Source organism: Hippocampus zosterae, chromosome 3, assembly GCF_025434085.1.
Source record: "Hippocampus zosterae strain Florida chromosome 3, ASM2543408v3, whole genome shotgun sequence".
NCBI lineage: Eukaryota > Metazoa > Chordata > Actinopteri > Syngnathiformes > Syngnathidae > Hippocampus > Hippocampus zosterae.
The window spans coordinates 26,645,058-26,660,713 of record NC_067453.1 but is presented as its reverse complement, the minus strand read 5'-3'; the positions used below and the strand labels follow the sequence as shown (position 1 = coordinate 26,660,713).

The 15,656-nt window shown below is 46.9% G+C and overlaps 2 protein-coding genes across 3 annotated transcripts; both read left to right on the top strand.

The window, feature by feature from the left end:
- The first annotated feature begins 2,581 nt into the window (after window positions 1-2,581).
- On the top strand, window positions 2,582-8,995 carry ppp1r3ab (protein phosphatase 1, regulatory subunit 3Ab). Its single transcript, XM_052062009.1, has 7 exons — window positions 2,582-2,657; window positions 2,984-3,768; window positions 4,300-4,355; window positions 4,444-4,535; window positions 4,917-5,750; window positions 5,824-6,072; window positions 6,350-8,995. The coding sequence occupies exons 2-7, from the start codon at window positions 2,996-2,998 to the stop codon at window positions 7,943-7,945; spliced, it is 3,600 nt and encodes a 1,199-aa protein (XP_051917969.1). The 5' UTR covers window positions 2,582-2,657; window positions 2,984-2,995; the 3' UTR covers window positions 7,946-8,995.
- A 685-nt stretch (window positions 8,996-9,680) lies between these two features.
- bmt2 (base methyltransferase of 25S rRNA 2 homolog) lies at window positions 9,681-13,795 on the top strand. 2 transcript variants are annotated; one of them, XM_052062152.1, is made up of 6 exons: window positions 9,681-9,925; window positions 11,833-11,974; window positions 12,144-12,272; window positions 12,517-12,631; window positions 12,866-13,161; window positions 13,271-13,795. In XM_052062152.1, exons 1-6 carry the CDS (start codon window positions 9,766-9,768, stop codon window positions 13,578-13,580), a joined length of 1,152 nt encoding a protein of 383 aa, XP_051918112.1. In that variant the 5' UTR covers window positions 9,681-9,765; the 3' UTR covers window positions 13,581-13,795. The 2 variants fall into 2 exon arrangements, with proteins under 2 accessions (XP_051918112.1, XP_051918111.1); XM_052062151.1 differs by having other exon boundaries at window positions 9,685-9,925; window positions 12,833-13,592.
- Window positions 13,796-15,656: the final 1,861 nt, after the last annotated feature.

Below are 15,656 nucleotides of genomic sequence, written 5' to 3'. Positions count from 1 at the left end.
TTACGTTTTTTGGTTCTTTGCTACATTTTTGAAGAAAAAGATTTTATGGACAGATTTTCATGAAATACAATTGCTGTAATATACAGGAGCCAACATTTTGTTTTTTTTGTTTTTTCAATCGCTATTCAAAATCTGCATTTACAGAGATCATCAAAACTTCATATCATTAGCCTAATTATAATTGCGTGTTATCACAATGGTAATTAAAAAAAATACAAATTTGCATGCTAACATTTTTTTTTCCTTTTTCTTTTTTTTTTCAAACAGGTGGTAGCAATCCGCACAATTTGAATCAGGGCGATTGCCCTCATCTTGTTTGTCAAATTTCTTTTGCAAACGACTTGGCAGACGAAGGATATGTTCATGAATGCCTTTGAAGTTTGCAGTTGTGTATCTGGGCACGGCATCCGACTGTTTCTAATATTTTGACCCTTGTGGGTGGCCAAATAACCAAAGTATTTCGAAACACCTCAGTGTGACGCGGTGCCCCTGAAGATAACTGAAAACCTCAACAGAAAACGCTGTTAAAGGAATAAAAAAAAAAAAACACGGCTTATTTGTGGGGATGGGGGGGTTAAAGATCATCCCATCCAGTATATGTACGCGATACGCTCGGATACAAAGTAAAGCAGACTGAAAATGATTATATTTAAATTATTACTCAAAATATTTCCGCAATCTCGTACATACAAAGCGCACTTACTGTTCCGGAGTTGCGGTGAAGCGAAGCCCGCGCTCGGTGTTGACGGAGCTGCCGAGAGTGAGGATGACGATGAGCATGTGATGAAGAAGCTACCTGAGTGGGAGGCGCCGCAATTTAGACAAGGACGGTGTGGGTGGGCGAGGGGGGGGGGGAATGAGCAAATGAGCAGGCGTTTTAGATCTATTTAGGACTTGACTGTTACATCTCTCGTAAATAAATCTTATCAGAGAGAGAGAGAGATTCGCAGGAGACACAATTGAGTATAAATACACAACAAAAAAACATGCACGCGTTGTTTATATTTGTCTTTGGGACAGGACGAGTATAGTCTGTTGGAGTGCGTGTCCTCATTTAGAGCATCCGTCACACTCTTAATCAAAGGCCGATTTAGTTGTTTGAACAGCAAACGGGAAGTCAATTGTAATCGGAGGAAGGTTCAGGTGTACAGAAATTGACACTGTTTTTTTTTTTTTTTTGGTGGGGGTGGGGGCTTGTAATGTTCAAAGTGTTCCACTTTAGTAAGGACAAGAAGGAGCTAGTCAATTGAGGCTGTCGAGCTGCTCCACTGTCCCACGGCTTCCGATCACCCCCCCCCACCCTTCCCCCCCATTTGTGCACTCCTATTTTGAGGCATCATTATGTCAATCAGTTATTAAAGCATTGACAAGCTGGGAGACGCACCACCGCCATGATAGCAATCTGAGAACCCTGGGGCCATTAATTTGGTGTCGGCTGACCCCCCACCCCCCACCCCCCCCCCCCCCCCCCCGAGGTCAAAGAGGGACTGCGGCCACTTGCGCAAAACTCCTCTGACTTCTATTGTTCTTTTGGATTTAGTGGCAACTTTGCCAGATTGTACTGAGCAACTAAAACAAAGGCCATATAAGCCGACTGTTTTCTTACATGATACAGTGTGTTTTAAGATATGAGTGACCTTTTGACCTGCGTTTTTTTGAGACACGAGCCATCGGGACAATTTTTTCGCTTTGGCCTGCGAGCAAAAATGTGAGATGCGGGCACCGTGTGTGGCTGTGAACTCAACTCATGTTCACAAAATGCAGCAGATTGTAAACTCCCCTTCAAAGAAAAAGCTCCTTACTCTTTAATGCCACTCCCAGACCAAATGATCTGTCAAACATACAACAAAGAGAGTTACATGTGGATTTGAAACGACCCAACTCGGCCTTCTGCTATCTTAATGCTAGCACACAATGTAAAATGCCATACGTGGGCTAAGGAATTGCATTGCGCAAGTCACAGTGTTGTAAAACCCTCCAAGTGACAGATATTAAAACGCAACCCATGCATCAACACTTGGAGAGTCAAAGGCATATCTTCTTTATCCTCTGCAAAAAAAAAGTGTTACAGCGTCTTCCTGAGTCACTTACAGTAGTTGCCATTCTTTTGTGTCTGCATGGCGATCTTACACTGGTGCCAGTGACGATGTCATGCATACCGGAAGGTTCAAGCTGTTTCATTCTTTACTTACTATTTAAAATTCTTATTGTGTTTTTATAACTATTCTGTGCAATTTTCATAATTAAAAACATGACTTTTTTATGGTGAATGTTGGAACGGATTAGTGGCATTTCCATTCATTTCAATGAGGAACGATGATTTGAGATACAAATGTTTTAAGGTATGAGCATGGTCACAAACAAATTAAGCTCTTGTCTCAAGGCACCACTAATTCAGTTCCATTTCATCTTTTCTCGTCATTCATCCATTACAATAAGTAAAGCGAGATGTTGTGACATTCCGTGTGTATTCTTTGAGCCAACCGTAGAGCCACAATCTCGTCTTTTTTTTCCTCTATGAGGTCATAAGGCCCCTTCAATCTTCATAGGTGAAAGAAAATTCTTCATTAGCTGATTGAGGTACACAGCTAACCCTTGTGGCGCTGGTGCCATACGGACGTGCTGCTTGTCTGCTGCGAGGGGAGGACGCAACACAGGTAGTAAAAAAAACAAATAAGAAAATTTATATCAAGAGCGATAAGAAAGTAATGGTGCTACGTGCGCCTAACGGCGTCATGGGACAATCAGGAGGTCGCGAGAGCCTCGACCAAACGCTCTGACTCATAGAGGCGGCGGGATGATCTTTTCTGTGCCTTCGCTTTAACTACTGTACATACTTGAACTCCCTTCCCACCTATTTTTAGTGTTGGCCCTTGCCACAATGTCACGCGTAACTCGACGCCATCTGTTAAGTCAGAGCTTGTTGAATGTCACTTGACAGAGGCAGGGGCGGCACGATCACCTTCCTGTCCGCTCTCCCCAGCCCAGCGGGCCCATGGACTCTGAGGTTCAAGCCAGACTGTCCCGGGCCTGTCGCCTCCTTTCGCCGGGCCCGGACATGGATGAGGACGAGGGCGAGGTGGTGATCAGCATCAGGCCCAAGTCCTCTCCTCTGCCGCGGCGAAGGAGCTCGCTCTCTGACGAGGACTCGGAGCCCGAGCTGCCGCCTTGTGCCTCCAGGAGAGTGTCCTTTGCCGACGCCAAGGGTCTAAGTTTGGTGCAAGTGAAGGAGTTTGATTTGTGGGATGTGCCCAATCCGCCGGGAATGGAGCGCCTGGATGACGAGGGACTGTCTACAGAGGAATACCGCCTGTCTCCGCTGACTTTCCAATCGCCGTTGTCTCCGGAGGATCTGCTGGTTAGGGTCCAGGAGCAGAAAATAGAGTTGGAGTCCCTGGAGTTGATCCCGGGAACCAGCACGCTCAAGGGGCTGATCTGCGTCCTCAACATGTCCTTCCAGAAAGCCGTCTACGTGCGGACCACTTTGGACTGCTGGGCCAGCCACTTTGATCTCCTGACCGAGTACATCCCCGAATCCGGCAACGCTCAGACGGACCGCTTCTCCTTTAAGCTCACCTTAGTGCCACCCTTCCGAGAGCAGGGGTCCCGAGTTGACTTTTGTCTGCGTTACGAGACGCCCGTGGGAACCTTCTGGGCCAACAATAACCACCGGAACTACGTCCTCTTCTGCCACCAAAGAGCAAAGGAGCCGAGGGAGAAGCCCCAGACGCGGACTGCGCAGAAGAAAAGCTGTCTCAAAACTCTGAGGTACGACGAGGCACTCTAACAGCGCACCGTAAAACAAGAGTGCGGATGCGTTGTCTGCATACATTGATACGTTGTTGAAGAGGAAGTGAATTGCTCTGCTTGACACGATACGTCGCCGGCATAGATAGACGTACAGAGATACAAAGTGACCCGAATGCGGTGCGAAATCTGGGCGTGTTGACACGAACACAAAGCTAAACAGGCGGAAGCAGTTGATACGTCGCGTCTGTCGTCCGACGGGTGAGCCTTTTATTGTGCCTCTCATGATATGTTGTTGGCATAGATAGATGAACGACCTCTTGTTTGGAGTCAATATTTTTGGACGAAGTGAAATCGGACAATCTCACGGCACGGCCGAGGATTTCTCTGACCGCAGTGGTTGGGAATCACCGACGTGTGCCTGCCAGAGCCTTGACCAACTCAGCTACCACCAAAAGTGCTCCCTAGACCCGATTTTGCAACTTCTGTGAACAACAGTTTGACAAGTGACTCCCAAATTGCGTCTAAACTCGCTTTGTGTTTAAATTGTAGAGCTGACAGTCAAAACGACACTGCAGAAACACCATCCCAAGAAAACCTGTCGGCAGGTACACCCTTGATGTTTTCTTTCATCTATGAATCAATGCATTTATGGAGAAAAAAAATGAATCCACCAAGCCTTTTTCTTCTCTATAGACAGCGCACCAAATGGAGAAACAGTTGACAGTGAAAAGTGGAAAGTGGCCCAAGCTCCGCATCGGTCGGATGACGACGGGAACAATTTACAGGTACACTGATGACGACAACTTACCAATTAGGCGGAACGCGTTAGCTAGTTTTGCATCACATTTACCTTTTTTTTTTTCATGGATTAAATTTGGGACTACCACAAAGTGTCAAGGATTAATGAAGCCTAAGCATCACTTCTTCCGACTTGTTCGCCCCCGCGCTCCCAAATAAATAAACTCACGAATGGAACTCGTGGCCGCCTTGTGATGTGATGTTGGCGTTGTTGGAATTCAGTGGGCTAGAATTTTGCTGTGTTGCACACATTACGTGGAGGATGGCAACCGAAGATACAGATACATTTGCGGGTTTTAAGAGGGATACACATACACACACACACACACAAGTTGTGATTCATAATTCTTCCTTTTGTTGATGGACAGGCTGAGAATAGGTGGAACTGCAGTCGAAGAAATCAGCGAAAGGCTGCCCGGATGGCTCGCGTGAGGGACTACTTTTCCGGAACAGACGACGTACTAGATGAGAAAAGCGATGCAACGCGTCCAGAGGACGAAGGCAAAGATGAAATCCCGGTGGCGGTTCAGGAAAATATGCAACGTTGGTGTGAAGAGGAAACAAAATTCGAAGACTCTCGCGGTATTGTGGAAAAAACTTTCGGGGAAATGCCAAATCAACAAGATGAGGCACAGGCGCGTCATAAAGCGGAGACACGCGAGGATGCCAGTTTGACTTTATTCTTCCAAGGCGAGGCGAGCGCAGACATGTCAAACGATGAGCCTCCACCCACTGAACGTCGCCGCCCTTTTGTCTCCGGGGCAGAAGAGACGAATGAAAGCTGCCCAAATAAAAGCAACGGCTTCCCTTTTGAAACGGCGGGGACTCTTCTGTACTGTCAGATGCTTGGCACGGAGGAAAATAATTGGACACGTCCACAACAGACCGAGGGTGAAGACCAGCCAACCAGCCTCAAAGTTCAAGCAAATGTTATCGGGAAGAAAAATCACCAGGCCGATCCGAAGCCTGCAAACTCGTCAGAGTCCATGATGAAATCCACAGACCTTGAACAGGAGCATGTGATGGAGAATGCGACTCAAGGTTGCTTTGATGGCAATTGGAATGTTCCTCTCCCGGAAAACGGCATGTGGAATGGCGCCGAGGACGCTTCTGAATGGAAACTATCGGCTCAAAGAAACGTCAACATAACCCCCTTTCACAAAGATGTGAATTTACCATCGGGGGTTTCGCACGCAATTCAGGTGTGCGCACGTCTGCCAATGGCAGGAACTGTCGCGATGAAACTCAAATGTGCCATTTTTGTCCCCTTTTCAGAATCCGGTTAGCGACAACGTGGATCAGAGCGTTAGTTTGGGGCGCACCGACTGGTCTGAAACGGAAGAGTCTGATGCGGAATCGGTGGAAAATACGCCGAGCCGTGAAGCAATTTTGGAAGATGTGAACGAGAACGCAACGAAACAGCGCCTTGACGACGCCGCTAGGAATGGTACCAAAATGAGCACAAACCTGATGGAGAGGAACACCGAAATGGCTCCACCCTCAGGGGGCTCACAAACCATTCAGGTACCAACGTGTCTGCCGACGTCTGAATCTTTTGGCCAGTCCTCGAGAGACCCCCTATCCAGACTCGTTCAAGAAGTCCCGCTCCTCCAACGCACCTGATTCAAATGATCCGTAAGCTCTACAGAAGTCCGATCGCGATCCTGACCCTTCGAATTCAGGTGTGTTGGAAGGGAGGGACATCTAAAACCGTCTGGATAGGGGCTCTCGAGGACCGGACATCGGCACCCTTGCTTTAGGTGAAACCAAAAATGATGTCCCGCTTTTGTCACCTTTTCAGAGTCAATCAGAGCCTGTTAGTGACGGTTTCGTGTCTGCAGACCGGTCAGATGCACAAGAGGCTGTGACGAAATCAGACGATAGACAGAATTATGAACCTCTTCAGGAAAATGTGATTGAGAACTCAATCGAAGAGCGCGTCGACACCAATTTGAACGTTCCTGAAGACACTTTGCATCGGGCCAATTGTGTTCCTGGTCGTACGTTTTCGGATCAAACAAACATTAGCAAGAGTCACTCAGAGCCCGTTAGCGACGGCGAAGACGGCGAGGCCATCGCGGATCACACTGATGGCTCCTATCTACAATCTTCTGTGGTAGGATCAACAAGTATTTCACCTTCAGAATCTTTAAACCACACCGAAGTTTTCGGCAAGGCAGTCACCGACGAACCAGAGACGCACGACCCCGCTACCGCAAGAACACCTCAGATTTTTCTTGGACCTCGGGGGGGACCGTGTTGCACCGGAGGTGACGAGAGGCACGGTTTCCGAGACGATGAAGCATTGACGTGCAAAGATGACTCACAAGGTGTCTCGTTTTTAGAAGATGAGGCAAACATTTCTCAAACGGTCAATCTGGATCCTTTTGGCGCTGCAGAGACGGACGAGGCTCAAAGGTGGGAGGCCAAGGTGGAGGAAGAGGAAGCGAAGGTATTCCAGGAGGTGAGCGAGGAGATCCAACACTGTCCACCAATGGAGAAACCAGATGACCTCAAAGAAGAACTTGATATCGCAACTCCGGGGGCAGCAGAGCCTGACGATGTCGAGAATGAACGCTCCAAGATGATTTTTGACATTGGTGAAGATGCCGGAGAAACTGAAGAACATGTCGCCGATATGCGGAAAGGTAAACTAGAGGTTGAGATGTGGCAGGAGGTGGTCAGAGATGAAGATGGGGCGCATATAGAGTTGGTAGATAAAGCGCCAGCCGTAGATCTTGGAAACCAAGAGCAGAAAATCCCAGCGGATGATGTCACGAGGTCGGAATTGGATCTAAACAATCTGATGGACTCTTCCCCGAGTCGTCTGCGCGAGGCAGACGCAGCCGTCGAAGAACCCACCCAACAAAATCCAGATGGCAAGACTGCGACTGGCGATGAGAGTGAGGATGGGCCGTGCGTGTTTGCCGAGCAACCCGAGGGCGACGGCGCCTCGGCCGAGTCCGACTCCGATGACGAGGTGGAGCTCTACATGCACTGCCTGCGTGCGGTCCAAACCAAAGACCAGGGAGCCGAGGCCAGCTTTGGCCTGAGCAAGAGGCCTTCTCTGAGCACAAGCAAACCGCTCTCCTCACCCATGCCGTCCATCAGCGAGTCTGCGGATGAGGAACACGTCGGCTGTCGGCAGCAAACGGAAAACGCAGCTCGGTCGCAGCCGAGTGAACCGGAAAGCGCCGGCACGAACGTGGCAAGGCGAGAGACCTGTTCCTATCGCTCCGTCTCCAAAATGTTGCTCTATGTCGCCTTGTTCGCCGTGTTTGCAGTCACCGCTTATTATTACGACTTTCTTGCGTGTTTTGGACTCTACCTGATTTCTGTGGTCTGGCTCTTGTGTCAAGGAGAGAAACGGCCCATGAAAGACAACTCGATAGGATAAATTCCATTGAGGAAAAAGAATAAGACGATCAAAACCAACATCGACCGGCGTGGTTTTGTCATGATTATTTACATCTTGGTCTTGCTGGTGCAGCGGCAAAGCAAAACTAAGATTCGAACAGTGGAATCTTCAATCACTGGGCAACCAGCTCTATGAACAGAGCCATCGCAGCCTGGCTGGGGCCCCGCCCACAGTCGTTGATAGCTCGTGACCAATTCGTCTTGCTGGTTTCACCAGCTTACATGGTTTAAGCTCCTGCTGTGTGGCGGTGGTTCAGTGGCTGGGGCGGGTTGCCCGATGACCAAAGGTTCGAATGGTTGAATCTTGACTGGGTTTGTTGTGATTTCGTTGCTGGTTTTGCTAGCCACACGAGCAAGACTGGCTGGTGACACAAGCAGGACCAGCACCAAAACAAAACCATGCTATAGTCTGCATTTTTTGTTGTTGTTGTTAGTTTTTCAAAGGGTTGTGGTTGTATTTGAAATTCCAATGCAACGTTCACATCTTCACATCTTTTGCTTGCTATATCGGATTTTTTTTTTTTTATGCCACAGTATATTGTCAAAATGAAGTCTTTTACTCATATCCAAGCAGGAATCGTGTTCGAATAATTTCTTTAAGCAAGATACTTGATGTATCATTTCGGACAGTTAGCTTTTAATTGTAACTACCATATTTTCTAAAATTAGCAACATTTGTGTGCCTCAATCGCTGCCTTGTGTGCTTTGTCCACTTTAATAAATAAAACACCACACCTACATTAATGCCTTATTAGGGAAAAAAATGTGTACAAATATACCCTTAACAGATGCTTCCGGCTCCACTATGAGGAAATAATAGTTTCAGATGACAGTCTAAGCTGACTAAACCTTTAAACTCTTACAGCCATTTGTTTTCTGTAAACTTGAGAGTATAAAATAATCAAATGTAAATGAAAATTCAATTGCGCTACGTAAAGGATGCATTTATGTTCAGATGTGCGGTACAGCGTTTGGAAAGTCACTGAAATTGAATTTTTATGACATTTTAATTAAATGGAAATTCACGTCAGGTGGAGTCAATTCATATTCATCTGTTAGTGAATTGTGGATAGAATTTTATGTGCTGTATGCGTGTGTGTGTGTGCATAAGTGTATATATAAATCAGCATGTATTGTATATAGAGAATCATCAACAATTGCTTCAGAAATTGATCATTCTTTTTGACAATTGATTAATCGTTTAACCTTTATGAATTTCAATTATCTAAATCATGAGAATTTCAGCTCGGTAATGAATAGTATCTAATTTCAGTAGTCTCAACAGATTTGCACTTTGGAAAAAGGTCAACATTTTGCCTGTTGTCTGACATGGACTAAACTAGGTTACAAAATGATACTGATAATGTTTAATGGGTTTGATAATATTTATGGTTGTGTTTGTGTGTCATATAAAGTGCCATATAAAGTTTAGTAGGGCACAGCAGCATTAGAAGAGTTTAAAATACAATTTAGACGTTTACCATCTTATTTTGTTCGCAACTGCCTGGAGCAGTGCAAAGAATCGAAGGGAGAAAGGCCTTCTTGCGTTTTAGAGCAGGGTGTTGACATTTACGAGGTGTCCTGAATGCGACAGCAGAGAAGCTATATGGTTTCATGGCTTGTGATTGGACGTCACGCTGTCACTTCTGAGCGCATGTGAGCCGCAACCAGCCAATCGGCTTGCTTGTTCTTGGCACGTTGTACCACCGGCTCGCCGGTGCAAAGCAGCTGTATTGAGGCTGGGGGGAGAGGAAGAGGAAGAAGCAGGCCACCAGCAGCCGAGCTCACCGGACCGGTGCGATGGACCTTCGTGACGACGTTGATACGGGGGAGACCGAGAGACATCGCGCTCTCTTCTACTTGCCCATTCCAGAAGCGTCCCCGGTTAAGAACGAACAAGAAAAGCTGTCGGGGGTGGTGAAAAACGTCCACAGAAAGCTCCGCAGGAAATACCGAGAAGGTGAGGCCCTCTCGTCTGCTTTTGGCGAACCGAACGCTAGCTTCCCCAAAACGACGCATTCTTTTTCTTTCTCTAACTTTTTATGTGGTTGTTTTTTTTCCCCGTGTTATTCTGTTTGATATATTAACCACGCACACGTTAGCTGTCGTTTATACGGTGGACTGCGGGTCACCGATGGAGGCCGCCTGAAAGCACTGACGAATAAATGAAACACACAACAGGGCAACGTTTGTGCTGAAGCGTAACTTGACGCTGAAAGAAGAACCGTCAAGACCGCAACAGGTTATATAGAGTCCAGTCAGTAGGCCTCCTCTTGGGGACTCGTAGCATGCAGGCAGGCAGGCATGCATGCATGCATGCGCGAGCGTGACTAAATATTTTTTAAATGCAACGGCAGGAACGTGTTGACAGGGCATTCATTCAACTAGACGAAATGTTAAACACAAACCAGCGCTCGACTGAACATTAGCTCAGAAGTTAGACTTGGCAGACACCCGTCGAGGAAATTTCAAATGTGGACTCGCTCTAAATAAAACCACGCGAACTGGATTTTTCAGCATAGCATACCATCCATTTAAGCCACAGTTCGATCATCACGATTGTCGCTTATTTTACGGATAGAAATCTGTCCCAGAAGTGAGCTGTTCCCTGGTAAAAAGGTATCAGAGTGTGTCACAAGTAGATACATGTATCTGAAATGTTTTCATTTTATTTTACTTCCAGATTTTTCTTTTTTACGGGAATATTGCTCCAGAGTTGTTGTTTTTTTTATGCTTGCCAGTTAATTTCTGATCTTGCTTTGCTGAATCATCCATTATGCCTTCACACCGTTCTGCCTTCTTGTCTGTCATCCTTAATCATAAGAATAAGAAAACCTTTATTCGTCTCACAATGGAAAAATTACCAATTTACAGCAGCAAAGTTATGAAAGGAAGAAAGTAGAAGAATAAAAAGTATAGGAGCTGCTGTAAAGGCAGCCACTCTAATAGCGCCATCTTGAAGTCATAATAACAAAATAATACAACACATAAGACCTTCCCTTCAAACTAAGTATTTTCCCCCCTGGCGTTTTTCTTTTTCCAGCCTGGCCTCCTTTGCCTCTTTCTCTTTTTTTCTGCATCCTTCTTTCCTTCACTGTAAACTACTTGTCTTCTTTCCTTAATGTCAACTTATCTCCCTTCTTTCCACCACCTCAGACATACTTGCTTACTTTTATTTTGCCGCCAACCTTATTTTCTGTCTAAAACTGTTTTATCAGTCAGGTTATGGTTTGCGTTGCATCACACCGAGAGTGCCAGTCCGGACAAGTGCGTGCACCGAAATGGGAAGTCTGCAGAGAGGGTGAAACAAACATTGAATCAACATGTCGGCCGTTTGTGGCAACTGTCATGTGTTGCCTTTTTAAATACTGACACAATGTATTGGAGCTGCTGTATGAGCTAAGCATCTGAAACGTTTTTTTTTTTAGGAGTGTCATAGAAGAGCCATTATGCACCTAAAAAACAAAATGTCAACTCATACTTGGGCGCATTCACACTAGGCCGATGGAATTAGTCCTTGTCCGCTGTATCTGATTAGCGAGTTGCACCGTCCAAGATAAACGCCGATTATCAGGAGTCCGTGGAATGAACGGGAAGAGTTGGTCATGAGAGGTCTCCTATGGGAAGTCATATGGCCCCACATTTGCAGAAGAGTGCGCCGATTGAGAAAGATGGCTGAGAAATGCTAAGTTGCTTGTTTTGGGAGGCGCTAGCTAAACCATCTGATTGGCTAACAAGCAAAGTGTGATCCGCTTGAATGACCTCCGGCCGAGGCTTGAAAATGGGCCCGAATTTTGCAACCCGATTCCCTCGCCGCCGATCTTGTTTTCTGATGCCACCCCGCCATCTCTTTCCTTTCCTCCACAGTGGGCGACTTTGACAAGATCTGGCGCGAGCACTGCGAAGATGAGCAAACGCTGAGCGAGTACGCCGTCGCCATGAAGAACCTCGCCGACAACCATTGGGCCGTCAACTGCGAAAAGGAGGGACGCATCGATTGGTGCCACAGGTGAGACTTCCTTTTGGGGGGCACACCCCAGGTCATTTTACTTGGCCCACTGAGGTTTGGAAATAATGCCTGTTGCGCAGAATAAGCCACAGACGCAATTTGTTGGTTAATACAAATGGAGTTGTTGTTGTTGTTTGAAGCTTCATTGAGACCGCGCGCGTGTGTGCAGTGTTTGCCAAGAGTATTTCCGGGATGGCGGCATGAAAAGAATGTTGGAGAAGGATGAGAAAAGTGCCTCTTTCTCCGCCGGTCTGACTGTAGCGTCTGCGAGTGGGCGGCCGTCTTCTTCGATCCAACGGTAAGACGAGTTCTGACTTTCTCAACAGACATATTTGTTCCGGTCGGACAGTTCGCCTGCCTCTTTGCGTTTCGACATTCAAGAATTCCTTGATTCGCGTTTTCCGTGGAATGTATCCTCAGGTAGTCGCTGAAAAACTCCAGTTTTGATTTGCGTGTTTTTGTGCTCTTTGCCGTAAAATGCCACATATGGAGCTGATCGGACAACGCAAACATTTTGAAAGAGAACCTATTCTGTGTTGCAGTCCAGGTGCTCACATGGGGAAAATCCGCCTCCTGGATGTGGGAAGCTGCTTTAACCCTTTCAAGAAATTTGACGAGTTCCTCACCGTCGGTATCGACATCGTGCCTGCGGTCGAGGTGAGAGCATGCCGGTCTTGTTGTTGTTGTTGTTGTTGTTTTTTTTTTTTCTTCCCGTATGTTGTGGAAAAGTCGCCGCATGTCAGCGAAAGCATCGAAACGCGTTGCACTTGTTTTTTCCGGGCGCCTCCTGCGAGGTGACGCGGCCGGGGGATGAAAATGCGAAAATGACGAAAGCGGACTGCCGTTGTGTTCCTTCAGAGCGTGTACAAGTGCGATTTCCTCAACCTTCAGCTGCAGCGGCCCCTCCAGCTGACGGGCGACGCCGTGGAGGCGTTCCTGCGCCACCTGCACAACCCCATCGACGCCCTGCCGGGGCAGCTCTTCCACGTGGTGGTCTTCTCCCTGCTCCTCTCCTACTTCCCGTCGCCTTACCAGCGCTGGATCTGCTGCAAGAAAGCCCACGAGCTGCTGGACCTGCACGGCCTGCTGCTCATCATCACGCCCGACTCCTCGCACCAGAACCGCCACGCCCTCATGATGCGCAGCTGGCGCGTGGCGGTGGAGTCGCTGGGCTTCAAGCGCTACAAGTACGTCAAGTACTCCCACATGCACCTCATGGCCTTCCGCAAGGTGTCGCTGGCCACCACCAGCGACCTGGTGTCGCGCAACTACCCCGAGATGCTCTACATCCCTCAGGACTTCCACCCCGGCGAGGAGGACGAGGGCGGCGAGGCGCAGGCCCGCTCCGACTTTGAGGACGAGCGGCTGGCTTGGGCCTTCGCCGAGCTGCCCGACACGTGCGACTCGGATTCCGGGGAGAGCCAGAGCGGCTCGCTGCCCGGCTTCCAGGAGCTGGAGGACCCCATCCTGCTCCAGACCTAGACCCGGCCCCCTGGCCCGGATCTTCTCCCTTCTCTCCCCCCGTTCTACTGCTGCGCTGCCAAACGTAAACCTGCTGCATTCTCCTCGCCCCCTCCCTCTCCTCCAGACAACTTGCACAGTGTGAAAGAGAAGACGTTTACACACTATTTTTCTCGGAACACTCTCGCTCGACGTATATTTTGATAGTTCGACAGACTTTTTTTTCTAAGAGTTGGAAAGTGAGCGCCCCTCGTATATCAACACTCCACCGCTTCTTCTTGACGTCCAGCAGATCATCTCCCGCTGTGTCTGCATGCTGATGAAGAGCGTGTGTGCGAACAAGACCCCCGGGAGGGGGGGGGGGGTGCACCCCTAAAAAAAAAAGATAACTTGACTGGCGTGATGGTTGGCGATTGCGTTGAAGAGACTGAACAAGTGGGCTCGTTTGATCATGTTAAGCGCATTCTTTTCAAAGACATTGATGTTGTCCGATGTTGCATTTAAAAAAAAAAAGAAAATCCTTCACAATTTATGCATCCTTAACGACAATGTGGTATTTGTAGCATTTTAGGATCATCTAACTGGAGTATTCTACTAATGTGACTTAAGTGTATCACAAGGTACTAATGTTTCAAAGTCGTACATTTTTTTTTGGAGGGTGGGGGGGACGGACCCCTTTATTGTTTATCTTTGTCTTAATACTGTAGTTGTTTTCAAGCAGACAAACGATACAAATATGTCGCTGCCAAACAGACTCGGTGGAAACGGTAACTTTTCCATATGACGCGTCCTGCTCTGTCAACCAACGGGTGAGCAACCGACGAGGCCCTGAGCATTTCATCCGGCCAGCCACGTGATTTCAAAAACAAAATCGAGGCACAATTTAATGCACAAGTGATGGATCAAATGTCAACACAAAAGGTTGCCCACCCCTGGCGCGTAAAAACTGAAGACTGAAAATTCACCAGAACTGAAAATGTTTGCACTAGTTGACCCTCTGCAACAAGCGTAAGGCGATTTTATTTAATGTTTTTTTTTTAATCAAAGCAATAGATGCTGCTGAGGTTTTTAAGCTACCAGCTGAGGGCGGCCTTTGTTGGGTTTGCGCGTGTGAATGACGGCGTACTGGCACTTTATCTCACTGATCCCAAAAGGGCGTTGCAAATCGACCTATTTTCTTACGATGACCAGCAAGACGAGAAAGCGGCACGTCCGGAGGTGCCTTTAGAGACCCCCACCAGCCCTTGCCTCCCAAACCAATCCACCCTCCCCGACAGATGTCACAGTTCAACAGCACACAAAGGTTATTCTTGTCGTATAATTCATGTTCATATCGCTTTTGTTTCAATAGAGCATCACTCGCAGTCGGTGGTATTGTTATGGAGTGGTGCAGTAGTCTTCCAGTGTTTCCCTGAGACTCATTTGCATGGTTTATCATCATCAAACGTTTAACGGTTCAGAACAACGTGTTCCCTGTATGGTTGTGTCTTTTATAAATGAATGTCAGTGGAAGGTGTCTTGTATTTTTTTTAATGGTGCAATGGAGTGCATTATTTGAAATTCACATTTATGGAGGTGATGATATGACTTAACCAGTGCACTTAATTTCAAAAGTACTGTTGCTACTAGAAATGTATCCTATTTTAATCTAAACTATACTGATAAAAAAAATTTTAGAAGACCCCAATTCTTCCAGTTATTTTAACATTCATGCAGTTCCGTGTCTAATAGTACTGTGAAGTGAAAGTACAGTATAGAATACTGCTGAACACAATTGTGGCCTCTTTTTTTTTAATTCGTAAATGTTTCCCAACTCCGTTGCAGACGTTTATGTGTGTTCACTCTTCGGTCCAGTTCTTCCCAAACCAGGGTAAATGAGATTCTGCCTTTTTGCGTAATTATGAAATTTATTTTTTTCCAGTATGAGGGAACCATTTCCATTTATTTTTTAACCTCTGCCGTTCACCACCTCAAATTTTTACGACGCAAGCTATTCATTGGACTTCACCTGTCATTCATTGTCAGACAAAACCACTGCTTTGGTGTATTCTAAAACGTTTAACCAACCGCACGTGTCAAATTGTACGCAAAACTCCCAAACAGCTAATCAAGATAGCCGGCTGTGATACAAATGTTACCATGTTTATTTTCGCATACTTTGGTCCTTCTGTACATACTTGCAGTAATTATTTTGACATTTAATCTTCAAAGTCAGTTCGGG